Raw genomic sequence first — 16197 nt, forward strand, 5'->3', positions numbered from 1 at the left:
TAACTTTCACACAAAATATACAAATAATTTAATTTTTTTAAATTTTAAAATAAAAATAATATTAAAAAAATAATATTTTATTTAATTTTTAATTTTTATTTAAATAGTACTCAAATCTAGTAAAACTGCACTTATTTTATCGTTAAACGGCTACTGTATGAGTTGATAATTGCGTGAAAGATTTGAGTTGCTCAACACATAAGCTCGAGAACATCTCATCTCTATACAAATTTGTATGTCTATATGTCATTATTTTTCTTTTCTTCCAACAAATAAAATAAGATTCTAAAATTCCGTGTCAATTACGTTTCAGAAACAGCAGCAGGGGCACCACGCAGCTACATTGATCTATACCTCTAGGCTGTAAATTTTAACTTTAGAGTTTTCAACGTATCCGATCTTAATTAATATAATCCAACCACAGAATATTGGCCCCTGATATGTATCGAATAAGTGGTGTTTTTTAAGGGAACGGAATTTCTCAATTAGATTTTCCTTTTTCTGCCTGAATGATTGGATTTGTTTATTTATATATAAGGGTAGATTTTGGTTTAGGAAATGTGGTGATATGTTATTGGTAAATGAAGAAGATAAAAACAAGAGATGCAAGTAGAAAGAACAAAGATTATCTATCAGTCAATAATGGACTTCACCATTTATGTTACTCTCCCCATTGGAGGGTGTTGCGTCTTGATAAAAGTTAATTCAGTTGACGAACAAACAAACAGGAAAAAAAATGGAGCAAAAACATAAATAGGCAACAAAAGCTGAAATGCATAACCTCATCCTACATTCGATTCGAACAATTCTTATTGAAAAAGTTCGGTCTCGCCCTTTCGTTGCAATACAAGGAGTTATATCATTTTTAACAAAAAAAAAAAGACTATGTACTTTGTGATACAAAATGTAGCATACTTCCATTGTTAGAGTTCATAGTCTGATCCAAACAATTCCTAAGAATTTAGTCACCTCCTACCTGTTTTGATTTGCAACAAACTCGAGCCTTCCAGCTATCAGAAAGCATCCTTCAAAGCTCACCCAGGTAGATATTGAGTTGACGACTGTCAACACTAATAATATAAATCATCTATTTACAACACGTGATCCTTCAAGCTATCAGAAGGATTATTGACTATTGATTAAACTGCACCCAAACACAGCATGCATGCATGCATCAAGAAAGAACCTGAGAAGGGGAGCAATTATTTGCACTGTTCTGGCAACAAGAAAAAAAAGCCCGGAATTCCTTCTGCCACGCGTTGAGCTATATCCCTTTCCCTATTGCACAAAACTCTTACAAACTCATCGTAGCTTAAACTTCCATCACTGTTTGTGTCAAACACTTGGAAAATGATTTCAACCACATTATCAGAGAGGGGTACATCGCACACCTGATATTGCATAAATAATGCCATTAAAGTAAAATAAAGCCAGAAGGAAACAAGAAATAAGGCTATTGAACAAAAATTACTGCAGAAAATCTGAACCAAAGCAGTACATACATTTAGCAGTAAGGATTAAAAACAATGCGAGATTGTAGGAAATTTTTCTGTGCATTCTGCAAATTTTAGTTTTCTATGGCTCTTACTGAATTGTCCAAATATCCTAAGACCACATGATAAAAAAGAAAAATGATGGGTTCAATATGTGCAATCTGGACACCTTTCTTTCATGCATTTTTTGAAAATTCCATGAGCAGGTGTCGCGGGCTTAAGCCAAAAGTTAAGCACCCACAGTTATTAAAAAGTCCCCCAACCCTTTTTATTGGAGCATCTCAGCCTGATAATTTAATAAAATGGACTTCCACGATGATATCCAACAGTAGGAGCTCATCATGCACAATCGTATTGGGTGTTGTACATAATGAGGTAGTAATTAACAGCAAGCACTGTGCTACTCATTTTAAGCAAGGTTTTCATGACTACTGATGCAGAGGCCTTCCTACAAAATGAACTCAAAAGAAAAGTCACAAAATAGAGCCACAAAAGAAGAATTAAATCAACAAGGACAAGTATAGTACATGTGAGGCAGCTCGTTGAAAGTCATTTCTTCTTAACAGGCCATTCACTTCTCCAAAAGTGAAAAGGGCCAAAGAAAATGGCTTCAGTTTTTGGCGTAGCTCTGCAAAATTTTTGAACTCCTCAAAAGTAATGCGTGCATCCCTAAGTTGGGAAACATTGTTCAATTCATCAACCCGATCAAGCAACCTGCCTATATGACTCAAGTCGGCAGAAGCAACCATGGACAATGCAAAATCCTTAGCTGATATAGTTCCCCGTAATTTGTAGTCATAATGAGCAAACTCCAATCTCAGAATCTGCAAAATAAATTTTATCTTCATACAGACGACTTGAAGGCAGCATTTAGAGAAAATATAAAAAAATCTACAGAAAATCAAAACAATGATATTGATTGTGGTAACTTAAAAACAGGAAATCTCAAGAGCGACACACATGTGCAACCTACTTATACGTTCCCAAGATTGCCCCAAATAAAATGAGAAAGACAACTTGATTGAAAATAATATCAATATCCTATTCACCTCTGACATCAACATGATGTCAACTACTACTTAAGTTGACATCAAACTATTCTTTTAGAGAGGAGAAGAGTAAAATGCACACTTAGATTTTCCAGGTTTTATGCCTTCCCAACAATCACTTACAAATCACACTTGCAAAGTTTAAAATTGATTTTTTTTTTTTTATAAGTAAGAAAAGCTTTATTTAATGAAACTAGGCAAAGTCCATGCACACAGGAAGTATACAAAAGAAGCACCTAATTACATTCTAGAAACTAGAAAAGAAAACAAAAACTCATGAGCATTTCCTCCCTTGAAGACAATAGCTGAGAACCACTACAGCAAAGTAGACACAAACAATTTCCAAATATCCTCAACAGTTCACTCTTTGTCGTTGAAACGCTACTCATTCCTTTCTATCCATAAACACCACATAATACACAAATAAATCATCCTCCACGCCGCTGCCAACTGAGAGCTTCTGTGCCGCCTATTCCAGCATGCTAGTAAATCCACCACTCTCATTGGCATAACCCAACTCAACCCAGCTCTACAAAGAACCCCAACCCATAACTCCCTAGCCACCTCACAATGTAAGAGTAAATGATCAATCAATTCATCATTTTTCTTACACATGAAACACCACTCCACAACAACCATGCCATGTTTCCTCAAATTGTCAATCATCAAAATCTTCCTAAATGCAGTTGGCCAAGTGAAAAAAGCAACTTTAGACGGCACAAATGCCCTCCAAATACACTTCCACGGAAAAGGGAATTGCTGCTGGCCATGCAACACCTTATAATAAGATTTAACAGAAAATTTTTTGCTCCCCGTGTGTTTCCACAACGTTCGATCCCTCGCATTTCCTCCTAAGTTCAAGAATACAAGAAACTGAAAAAATCTGCAATCTCATTAAGTTCTCAATATTGTACATTTCTGATGAAAGTAACATTCCACTGCACAAACCCATTAGCACGGCTCAACATTTATGAAACAGCGGCTTGATGATTTCCAGCCAAGCTGAAAACAACCGGGAAGATAGAATGAAGGGCTCTCTCACCACGCCATTCTTCAAACCAAAAAAGAATTCCTGCACCCTTTCCATCCTCAAACTTGGTATGTTTTACAAAACTGTCCCACCCCTTTCTAATATATTTCCATAAACACATACCATAAGATCCCTTACCCTCCTTAGAGCACCATCCCCCCCAATCACCTCCATACTTTCGATCAAAACCTCTCTCCACAATGAGTCTCATTCCATTGGCCATAGCCACTTCCCTAACAGTGCCTTATTAAATTTGTTTTTGATAAGTAACAGTGCCTTATTAAAATTACTCAAATTTCGCACCCCCATACCTCCATTCGCAATCAGGCAGCACACCCTATGCCAACTCACAAGGTGGAATTTATTCTCCTCTCTCATGCCACCCCATAAGAATGCTCTAAACAACTTCTCAATCCGGTTTGCCACTCCAACCGGTAAAGGGAATAAAGAAAGATAATAAGTAGGAAGGTTGGAAATGGTGCTTTTGATGAGGGTTAGTCTTCCCCCTTTTGATAAATATAGACGCTTCCAACCTGACAGTCTTTTCTCAACCTTTTCTACAACACCATCCCATATGTTCTTTACTGTGAACGATGCCGCCAACGAAAGCCCAAGATATTTCATTGGAAGAGAAGCAACTTTGCAGCCCAAAAAATCCGCCAAAAGGTTAACATTCTTCACATCTCCCACCAGTACCAATTTTGACTTGCCCAAATTCACCTTGAGGCCCAAGACAACTTCAAAGCACAATAAGTTAGCCCTTAGAGCTTGGATCTGTCCACTATCAGCATCACAAAAAATGAGAGTATCATCCGCCAATAATAAATGGGAGATTGAAGTGGCACCATTGTTAATATTACCCACCGAAAAACCAGAGAGAAAACCCCCCTACAGCATCCTCCACCATATGACTCAATGCTTCCATCACTAAAACAAAAAGAAAATGGGACAACGGATCCCCTTGTCTCAGACCCCTCGAACTCTGAAAAAAACCACAAGAGTTGCCATTAACTAAAATAGAGAACCAAGCGGTCGAAACGCAATGTCTAACCCATCCACACCACCTATCCCCAAAGCTGCATCTTCTTAGCATATAAAAGAAAAAATCCCAGTACAAGTGGTCGTATGGCTATTCCATATCAAGCTTGCAAAGAACCCCCGGAATACCAATCCTTATACGGTTGTCCAAACACTCATTAGCAATCAGAACCGAGTCCAAAATTTGACGTCTCTTAACGAAAGCTTTTTGAGGTTTATAAATGATTTTATCAATCACCGTACTCATACGGTTAGTTAACACCTTCGATATAATTTTATAGATTCCACCTATCAAACTAATAGGACGGAAATCCTTCAACTCATGAGCACCGGCTATCTTAGGGATGAGAGCAATGAATGTAGCATTTAGGGACTTCTCAAACTTCTGACAAGAATGGAAATCTTGAAATACCCGCATAACTTCTACTTTCACTATATCCCAACACTCTTGAAAAAAAGCCATGGAGAAGTCATCCGGGCCCGGAGTTTTATCTTTACACATTCCATTCACCACCTGAAGCACCTCATTTTCTTCAAAAGGCCTCTCCAACCAGCTAACTATACAGAAATCCAGCTAGTCAAAATTCAGACCATCCAACTTAGGTTGCCACTCCTTTGATTCAGTTAGAAGATCTTCATAATACTGCACTATGTGATCTTGAATCTCATCAGGGGTGTGAAGCACGTTGGTACCGGAATGAAGTACCTTGATAGCATTGTTGAGCCTATGTAAATTAGCCATCTTGTGAAAAAAACATAGTGCAACTATTCCCCTCTTTCAACCAAAGCACCCTTGATTTTTGCCTCCAAGAAACTTCTTCCATCAACAAAACCTTCTCAATTTCAGTCACTACCTCCTCCTTCCTTAACAGTGACTCCTCATTTACCTCCCCCTCCTCCAAAGCATGCAACCCATCCCAAAGCAGATTTTTCTGCACTTCAGTGTGCCTAAAGACTTCATTATTCCACTTCTTTAAATCAAACTTTAGAGTTTTAAGTTTACCTGTCAAAATAAAGCTAGGAGTTCCAGAAAAGGAGTAAGATACCCACCAATTCCTAACCTTCTCCACAAATCCATCAACTACAAGCCACATATTCTCGAATTTAAAATAGCGTCTACCCCCAAGTAAGCCACCACAATCAAGCAAAATGGGATAATGATAAGAACAAACACAGGGCAACCTCTTCTGACATAAATCCAGATAGTGAGTCTTCCACGAAGGAGAGACTAGAAATCTATCCAACCTTAACCCCCTCTACTGTTAGACCAAGTATAAACCCCCTGCCAATGGAAGATCCACAAGATTCAGATAAAAAATCAGCTCCGAAAACTCTTCCATAGCCACAAATAAAGTAGTTGCACCCGCCCTCTCACTGGGAAACCGAACGATATTAAAGTCCCCACACGAGCACCAAGGCACATCCCACAAGTGAAACAAACCCGCCAACTCCTCCCACAAAATCCTTCTCTTCCTATCCACATTAGGCTCATACACACCTGCAAAAGCCCATCGCCACCCACCCTCAATGGTTTTAAAAGATTCAGCCACAGAATAATTACCAATGCAATCCTCCACTAACTCCACCACCCTCCTATCTCACATCAACAACACACCTCCTGAAGCACCAACGAAGCAAGATAACTCCACCCCACAAAAGCACAACCCCACAAACTACAAATGATGCTTCTATCAATAAAACTCAGCTTAGTTTCTTGAAGACATACAATATCAATTTTCCAGCTTCGAATGAGAGATCTAATACGGAGACGCTTGTTGACATCAGCAATCCCCCTTACATTCCAACAGAGGATTTTAGGCTTCATTTAATGACCAAGATCCCCTCCTTTCAACATGTCCCTCCCCACACTTCCCTTTTTATTATCATAATTAATGGAGCATATTAAACATTTCAACTCCCTATCATTTTTTGCTGCCGACTTCAAAGTCGTAGTTCTTAATGCTTCAATGGCAACAAGAATAGCCTTAAACCACTCCTCAAACCCTTCACAAGATATCCCCAAACATGCCTGTAAGTCTTCAACCTTTTTTAAAACCCAATCTAAGGCATTTTTGGTTGAAGCAAGAGACGGAATTCCATCAAAGGTTTCCCCCTCATATAATTCCATCTGTAACGTGGCCTCAACCACATCCCCTCCACAAGAAGCCTCCTGTCATAAATCTCCAGAAAATGTCGAAACAGAGTAAATGTTCATCTTGGGGTGCAGAAGATCAACTGGATGAAGGGGTTTGAATAACAAAGAAACTGGGTCCATCGACTGCACTTCATTAGCTAGAGAAACCGCAGACACAAACGGAATACAAACCACATCACTCACCTTTCCCTTATCAGCTTCATGATCCATGATTTCTCCCTTTTCCACCTACGACGACAGCAACATTTTCAACGCACCACCAGATGGGTCACCGATGACCGGCGAGAGTTTCTATGCAACCTCTAAGACCGTCGGGTCAAGTGGTGGCACCGTTGTGCTAGACCCACCCCCCTTGACTTCCTCAATGCAGCATATCTTCCCCACCCTTTATCCTCCTCAACGCACCGTATCATACCTAGAATATTACTTTGCAACTCATATATTTGAGATTGCATCTCTAACAAAGCCAGAAGCAAACTTTCCTTATTAAGGCCAACAGCTCCCCTGCCACCATCCCCATTACACTAAGCCCCTACAAAGACGGCCACACCACCTCGTAGGCCAGAGCTAGCACCCAGCCTAATAGGTCCTCGAGCACAGTTTAACCTTGGTTTCTGCAGAGCCTCCATATACGACCAGGCAGAAGGTTGATATAGGGCTGCCGTCGTCGCTGGTGGTGCCGACCCAACAAAACGGCCTTCTCTGCCAGCCTCCTTCAAAACCTCCACTAGTTTTCTCCATCCCCTCCCATCTCTGTCTTCAGGAATGAGAATACAGTTTCGGGGACCCCCTTGTTTGTATTCCACCAAAGCCATGAACACCCCTTGGGAGTTGGAATACCTTTGTGCTATGAAGCCCCGTCTCCTTCCCGATGTGCTGTATAAAACTCCCTTCTCCCCCCACCTTCAGGCAATCCTCCAACGCTTTGGTGAACCAACGTGCCGCGGCTAACTCCAAGCCAAGATTTTTCACAAACTTCCACCCTTTTTTAGTAATGTGCACCCATCGTCCATCTCTTACTACCTCAAATACCTTAAGTTCAATAATAACAGCATTTGACATGGCCATTTCCCTTCCCATACATGCAAGAAACACTCAATCAAACGCCCATGAACAACATCGCAAGCCAACTTACGAAAAAAATTAAAGAGTGTACGGAGAGAGAATAGAGAGGAGAGAGAATTTCAATTGTCTGGATTTCTGTTTATAGCTGGCAATGAATATAGATAAGGCTTTTCTTTGAATTCAGAACATACAGATCATCATGGTGTACAAAGACTATTGTAGCCTAAAAACAATAAATACACATTAAATTAGAAAACTCCCTAACACCATAGCTCTTCATTTTACACCCAACTTTCTTCACATTTGCAGTAATTTTATTTCCTATTGAGGTGATGCATTTAGCACATATAAGTGCATGTACTTTGTTCACTGGCATTTAATATTTTGAATGTTTACTTTATTCCTTATCTTATCTAGCTAAGTAGACATTAGCAATATTTTTCCTTTCTTGGTGATGTATGTTAGCAAATACAAAGTATTTTCAGGTAAAAAAGGGCATTGCAAATGTATAAATGAATGTGACTTCATCTATGGTTTTAATTTGGAAGTTAGAACTTGCTATAGTACTGCTTCTATACATATCTGATTTTCATCATCTATCCATTGTAAAGTCCCAATCAAAATTTATCTTTATAATTTGTGCCATGATGAATTATAAAATGAAATATGCTTCATCTCTATCTTTCAGTTATTAGTTATGTGATTCTCTATATGATAAAGATAATGGTAGGTGGTATATGGGATCTCCACATTGCTTTGGAATGAGAAGTTATTGCTCTTTATAAGGTTCCAATGGGACTCCAATTATATCATTGACTAGTCATTTTGGAATATAGGTCATGTGGTTTGGGTCTTCCATTGTGGTGTTACAAGTTATGACTACAATTTTAGATCACTGATTTTAGCACCATCTCAACCTTTAGGTTACTTACGTTTGGATTGTTAATTTTAGGTTGGACAAAACCCCATGGTAACAAGCAAATCTGCCACTATTGAACTAAAATATAAGTTACAATTACATTAAAAATTCATGGAGAAGGGGCAGGGGACTTACTTCATCATGAAAATCTCGCAAAAATTGGAAAAACTTATCATGTTGGAGTCGTTCATTTCCATGTTTACCAAAGAAATACTCCACCAGGCCTCCATTTGCTACTGAACCATTGAGTTTTAACCCAGTTCGAAGCCCATCCCTGTGTTGAGCCCCTTGTCTGTTATGAGATCGCATCATAGCCATAACTTTCTTGAATTCTTCCTTATCTATCTCTCTATATATGGAGATGGAAGGCCCAAAGTATGCAGAAGAAGACAAAGGAGAAAGAAAAACAGGCTAAAGAGTTAAGTAAATGAAGTAAAAGATAATTAATAACAATCACGCATAAAATAACACCTTAAAATGTCATTAGTTCAAAGATTTGATGTTGTGTATTTTATGTCGCAAATATCAGTCACAAAGAATGGTATATAATAAGTGTATATAATTTTTAATATAAAATATATATATCATATTAGAGGAAAGATTTTTCTTTACAAGTGTATATCAGAGGAAAGGATAATGAAGCGCGGTGTTTGTTTAATGCATTCTCTTATCATAGTAAAACCCCTAATTGGAATCGTTCCTTGGAAATATTGCAGTATCAAATATTAAGTAATAATAAATTGTTACCATAGAACCCAACAAAAACTAACAAGAAATAATAAGCATTTATATGCCAATGCATAAATGACACATCCAGTTTATGGCTAAATAATATTAATGTGCATTAGTACCAACCCATTGTTGTCAATGTCAAACATTTTGAATGCCACAGAAAAGCTTGATTCTGGGATGCTGAGTAGTGTCACAAAAAAGATATACCTGTTAAAGTGAAAATCATAAGAACTGAAAACTTCAAAAGAAGCAAAATTCTACAATGCACTTAACTTACTAAATATTGCATTGACACCCCCTAAAAATAGAAAAAAAAAAAAAAAAGGAAACTAAAACAATAATAATGTAATAATAAAGAATAACAAATAAGTAACTCACTCTTTAAAAGATATGAGTCCATCATTGTCCACATCAAAAAGCATAAAAAAATCTGAAGTATCACAATGTAACTCTCCAGGACTCCTTTCCCCTTTCAAATATCCTTCTCTGACAAGGTTGGATTCAGATGGAGGGAAGACAGGAACAATTGCCCGCATTAGGTCAGCTGGTTTCATAAATAATTCTCCTTCCAGTGACCGAAAAGATGCAAAGTACTCAAAAACCTTCAGTCAAGTAAGGCACAAGACACTGTCAAGGGGAGGTGCATGCAAAAATTTAAAAACAAAACTATGAAAAAAATAAATAATGTTTTGATATATTCAACCTACAGTATAGGCTGTAAGGTCATGTACACATATAGACTACAGGTCTATGCCAAGGCCGAAGGACAGTACTGTTTTCCAAATTTCGTTTTTACAAGTGATAATGCCGTACAGAAAGGTCATTACATTCGAACAAAAGAAAGGTCATTACATAGTGGAACTTTATAACCAAGTACTATTCACACTATGACTCCAAAATACATAATTCAATTAATCTCGTATAGAAAAGGAGAGGTGAAACCATGACACACATTCAAAGAAAATCTAGGTATTTCATGGAAAAAGCTTATGACCATGTGTGTTGGGATTTTCTCCTTTATATGCTTAGAAGATGTGGTTTCGGGGATAGATGGTGTGAATGGATTAAACATTGCGTCTCAACCGCTCAGTTCTCGATCCTAGTCAATGGAAGACCTTGTGGTTTTTTTCAATCTTCCAGGGGTTTGAGACAAGGGGACACACTATCTCCTTTCCTTTTTGTTATTGTAATGGAGGCATTGAGTCGTATGGTGGAGGCCGCTGTTAGGGGGGGATTTCTTGCTGATTTTTCAGTGGGCAGCAATAGTAATACCAGCTCCATTTCTCACTTACTTTTTGCAGATGATACGCTCATTTTTTGTGATGCTGTCAGTGGTCAGATTCAAGCCTTAAGGGCAGTTTTGTTGTGTTTCGAAGCTGTTTTGGGACTCAAGGTGAACTTGGGGAAGTCGGAGTTGGTTCCGGTGGGGGAGGTGAATTATATAGCCTCTTTAACGGAGTTACTAGGTTGTAAAATTGCCTCTCTCTCTATGAAATATCTTGGACTCCCCTTGGGGGCATCTTTCAAAGCAAAGAGTATTTGGGATGGAGTGGTAGAGAAGGTTGAGCAACGACTTTCAGGCTGGAAGCGGCTATATCTATCGAAATGGGGGAGATTAACCCTTATCAAAAGCACTCTCTCCAACCTTCCCACTTACTATCTTTCTCTATTTCCATATCCGGTGGGTGTGGCAAACTGGATAGAAAAGTTGTTTAGAGCTTCTTTGTGGGGTGGAATGGGGGAGGAATCCAAACTTCACCTTATGAGTTGGCAAAGGGTGAGCTGTCCATTGGCGAATGGGGGGTTAGGGGTGCAAAATTTGTGTGTATTTAACAAGGCACTCTTAGGGAAGTGGTTGTTGAGGTATCATATGGAAGGGAACTCGCTGTGGAGAGAGGTTATTGATCATAAGTATGGTTGTGTGTGGGGGGGGATGGTGTTCTAAGGAGAGTAGGGGGTCTTACGGAGTAAGCCTGTGGAAATTCATAAGGATGGGGTGGAATACCTTTGAAAAACATCTCAAATTTGAGGTGGGTGATGGAACACGTACCCGCTTTTGGTTCGATGTATGGAGTGGAAAGAGTCCTCTTTGCATGGCTTTCCCAGTTGTTTTTAACTTGGCTGGAAATCAGCAAGCTCCAGTTTCAGAAGTTCTATATCGTGCCAATGGGATGGTCACTTGGAATGTCACTTTTACAAGAAATGCTCAGGATTGGGAACTAGAAGAGCTGGCAGATTTTTACAGTTACTTGTATTCAGCAAAGCTAGGGGCCAATGGGGGTGACCGTATGTTGTGGACCCACACGAGGAAAGAAAAGTTTACTGTTAAATCCTTCTACAAGGTTTTGACAGTTCTACAGCCTACTTTCTTTCCATGGATCTTTCCATGGAAGAGTATATGGAAGGTATGCCATCTAAAGTTGCTTTTTTTACTTGGACAACTGCTCTTGAGAAGATCTTGACGGTTGACAATTTAAGAAAACGAGGTATGATGATCACGGAGTGGTGCTACATGTGTAAAAAGAGTAGGGAATCGGTAGATCACTTGCTCTTACATTGTAAGGTGGCTGGGGAGCTTTGGACTGGTATTCTTAGTAGAGCTGGGCTAAGTTGGGCTATGCTCAAGAGTGTGGTGGACCTATTAGCATGCTAGAATAGACCTCATAGTAGTGTCCAACTAGCAGCCGTGTGGCGGATTATTCCTTTGTGCTTAATGTGGTGTTTATGGTTGGAAAGGAATGACAGGTGCTTTAATAACAAGGAGCTGTTCTCATCATGGAGGCTCTAAATAAAATGGTGTCGGCTGCGGTAGATGGGGGATTTTTTTCAGGATTTTCTGTGGGTGATAACAATCATGGGTCCATCATTATTTCACATCTTTTGTTTGCGGATGACACATTGCTGTTTTGTGAGGCAGATATAGGTCATGTTCAAGCTTTGAAGGCTATCTTACTTTGTTTTGAAGCGGTATCAGGGTTGAAGATTAACCTTGCTAAGACGGAGATGGTTGCGGTGGGAGATGTTGGTAACATTAGGGGGTTGGCGAACATTTTGGGATGTGTGGTTTCTTCGTTGCCATTGAGGTATCTCGGTCTCCCGTTGGGGGCTCCTTTTAAGGCTAAAACAATTTGGGAGGAGGTGGTGGAGAAAATAGAGCGTAGGTTGGCTGGGTGGAAAAGATTGTATTTAACCAAAGGCGGGCGTATCACTCTTATCAAGAGTACTCTATCTAATCTTCCCACATACTTTTTGTCTCTTTTTCCTCTCCCCATCAGCATTGCAAATAGAATAGAGAAACTTCATCGGGACTTCTTGTGGGGCGGAATAGGAGACGAGTTTAAATTTCATTTAGTAGGATGGGATAAGGTGTGTACCCCTTTGAGAGATGGAGGATTGGGCGTTCGGAATATGAGGGCTTTTAATAAGGCTCTAATGGGCAAATGGTTGTGGCGTTATAATAAGGAGAGGGAAGCTTTGTGGAAAGGGGTGATAGACATGAAGTATGGAAGTACTCGGGGGGGGTGGTGCTCTAGAGAGGGGAGGGGGGCATATGGTGTGGGGCTATGGAAGTTCATACGGAAAGGTTGGTGCTCCTTTGTTCGTCATACTCGGCTATGTTTGGGGAATGGCAATCGGATTAGCTTTTGGCATGATGTGTGGATGGGAGACACGGCATTGAAGGAGGCTTATCCCCCTATTTTCAGAATTACAAGGGACAAAGAAGCTATGGTGGCTGACTTGAGAGTTATTACTAATGGCATACAAGAATGGAACATTAGCCTTACTCGTGATACTCATGATTGGGAAGTGGCGGAGCTGGTGGAGTTTCTTAACTTGCTGTATACTGCTGATATGGTTGTCACAAATGAAGATGAGATGGTATGGAGACCTTCTAGGAAAGGGATTTTTTCTGTACGCTCCTACTATGAATCTTCTACCATACAACAGAGGCAGCTTTTTCCTTGGAAGAACATTTGGAGGAGTAAGGCACCTACAAAGGTGGCTTTCTTTGTCTGGACAGCAGCTTTAGGGAAGATTCTGACTATTGACAATCTTAGAAGACGGGGTTTAATTATTACAGATTGGTGTTGTATGTGTCGAAATAGTGGTGAATCAGTGGACCATCTACTCTTACATTGTGAGTTTGCAAGAGAAGTTTGGAATTATTTCTTTTGTAGAATGGGTATTGCATGGGTAATGCCGGGAAGAGTGGTGGAACTACTAGCAAGTTGGAGAGGGATTACTGGGACACCACAGATAGCAGCAATGTGGAAGATGGCTCCTTTATGTATTCTTTGGTGCATTTGGTGTGAAAGAAATGATAGACTTTTTGAGGATCATGAACGTTCCTCAGAAGAATTTAGGATTTTTATGTGGAAGACTCTTTTTATGTGGGCCATTGCTTTAGATTTGCATGGTCTCAGCTTCCATGATTTTCTTGTAACTGTTTTAGTTCCTAATTAGGTGTATTCACATGTATACCTCCAGTGTACCGGGGATATGCCTACTCTTTGATAAATAAAATACCTTATTACTTATCAAAAAAAAAATAACAAGGAGCATACATTGGGGGAAATCTGAAACTTTTTTGTATTCTCTGTTTTCCAGTGGTTTTCTGCTATTGTATTGAAGGAAGGGAATGTTCATGAGTTTTTATTTTCTTTCTAGCCTACTAGAATGTAATTACATGCCTCACTTAGTATATTTCTTGTGTACTTGGACATCGCCTAATTTCATTCACATCAATAAAGATTATTACTTATCAAAAAAAAAAAAGATTTTCAAGTGGAGTTAAGCAAATAGCTAAACAAGGGATGAATGTAAACAAGGACGACAATGACACCGACAACAAGTATATTTATGCCAAAATAATATAAATAATTTTACAGCTTCCAGAGTATTTAGATCGATAATGCATTTAAAGTTCACGGAACTGCTTGGCAATTCAGCACATGACAGAGCTAAGGCTTTAAAAATTTATAAATGGTCATGAAAAACTAAGCCCTAGGCCAAAGAACGAAAGAATTATAGCCCTCTTGAAAGTAGTCAAATTACGTGCAGCGAATGAAACAGCGTGTTTGCAAAAAATTATGAATACCTTTTCAGGAGGACTCCGCAACCTTAAGCGCTTCTCATAGTTGAAGAAAATCTTTCTCCTAAATGCATCTGCAATCGCAGTAACGAATCAATAATTCCAGAAGTAAATCCACAAAATTACGCACTCGGTTCCTTAATCGTTAACCAAAAAGAAAGGGAAGGCAATTGACATTATTATCATCATCATCACCTCCAAAGATGTAGTATGAGCTTTCAGGTAAGGCTAATTTGCGAAATGCAGAAACCGTAGATTCAGCAGTGGCCGTTGACGAGTCAGCGAAAGACAACAAGGGCTTCTTGAAAAGAGCGAAATTGGAATCGGGAGAAGGAGCGGGAGTAGAGGACCAGCAAAGAAGTGCTAGGCCAGAGCCAACGGTGATCCCCGAAGCCCATTTCAGAATGGAGCCGAGAAGAGGGCTCTTGGTATCGGGGATTGAGGCATCGATCTGGGAAGAGGATGAAGGTGCGGATTGAGAGAATCGACGAAATCCAAGCGGTTGAATCGGGGCGAGTTGATGGAGGGATGGTGGTGCGGATATTTTCAGGGACGCAGAGGAACGCATAGTGGGATCGATCGTGCTCAGGATATTTGTTACAAACCGATCAATCTGTACGAGAAAGAAGTACATATAGTAGGGGGGGATGGGAGGCTCAAGCCTTTGTGTTTGTTTCAGTTATTAAAGTGATAGTATCGCGGGGTGGTGGTAGTTACAAAACGATCGTTTTGCACATGACCAACGCGTCAATATTTTATGAAAAATTATAGACATAAATCTTACAGTATATACTATTTAAAAATATATAATTTTATTTTTTTATTATTATAATAAAAAAATAAAATTATATATTTTTAAATAATATATAAAAATATAAAACTTCTGTATAGCATAACTCATATTTTATTAAAGCAATAATGGACGACATGAGAATAGACCCAATGAATGGCCTTTCTAGGCTATGCTTATTACAATCTATTTAATTATATAAAAGTTAAGTTTAGATTTGGCATTTAGAATTTTAGACAGCATTAATCGACAATTCCCTCACTCCCAAACGTCAACCGTAGTGATGTCGCATGGAAATCGTATACGAATAACCGACTTTACGCTACATCTCCAGTTAAACAAAGCCCAAAAGCAAAAAGATAGCCTCTGCTTAGAAAACTTAGTAAATGAAACAAAACAAGCACTTCGTTTTCCCTACCATGAACTGTGGTTGACAGTGAACCGCTGTCAGCCTCTTCAAAACCGCTACTTCTATATAAACCATCTAGAAATGACAGTAATGCGCCAAAGAGTTATACAAGTTTGCCTTTTGGAAAAAGAGAAAAAAAAAAAAAAAAAAGGGTGCAAAATCTCGCTCAGCTTGACCCCTGTATGTAACATGCCAGTGCTATTGTTATTGTTGTACGGAACAAGAGTTTGCAAACAAGAGTTCTCCAATCAAGAAATGTTCCAAAATCTGTTCTTCATATCCAAACTTTCTTATTTTCATTTTACTCAGCATTTTGCTAATACATTTCAATTTGGTATGGGTATAGAATTCTTGTAATTTAATCAGCATATATTTCTCACCGCCGTAGCCCAGCCATGAGCTCACGTGGAGCTACCGTTTGCCAT

At 39.1% G+C, this 16197-nt stretch overlaps 1 protein-coding gene across 1 annotated transcript; it reads right to left on the reverse strand.

Moving 5' to 3' along the window:
• Positions 1-768: 768 nt before the first annotated feature.
• Positions 769-15257, reverse strand: LOC108992211 (calcium uptake protein, mitochondrial). Its single transcript, XM_018966690.2, is given in 8 exon segments — positions 769-1234; positions 1236-1391; positions 2021-2317; positions 8885-9098; positions 9605-9688; positions 9860-10083; positions 14580-14647; positions 14769-15257. Coding segments are annotated over 8 exon segments (1542 nt in total). The 5' UTR covers positions 15208-15257; the 3' UTR covers positions 769-1174.
• Positions 15258-16197: the final 940 nt, after the last annotated feature.

Source organism: Juglans regia, chromosome 11 (genome assembly GCF_001411555.2).
Source record: "Juglans regia cultivar Chandler chromosome 11, Walnut 2.0, whole genome shotgun sequence".
Lineage (NCBI taxonomy): Eukaryota > Viridiplantae > Streptophyta > Magnoliopsida > Fagales > Juglandaceae > Juglans > Juglans regia.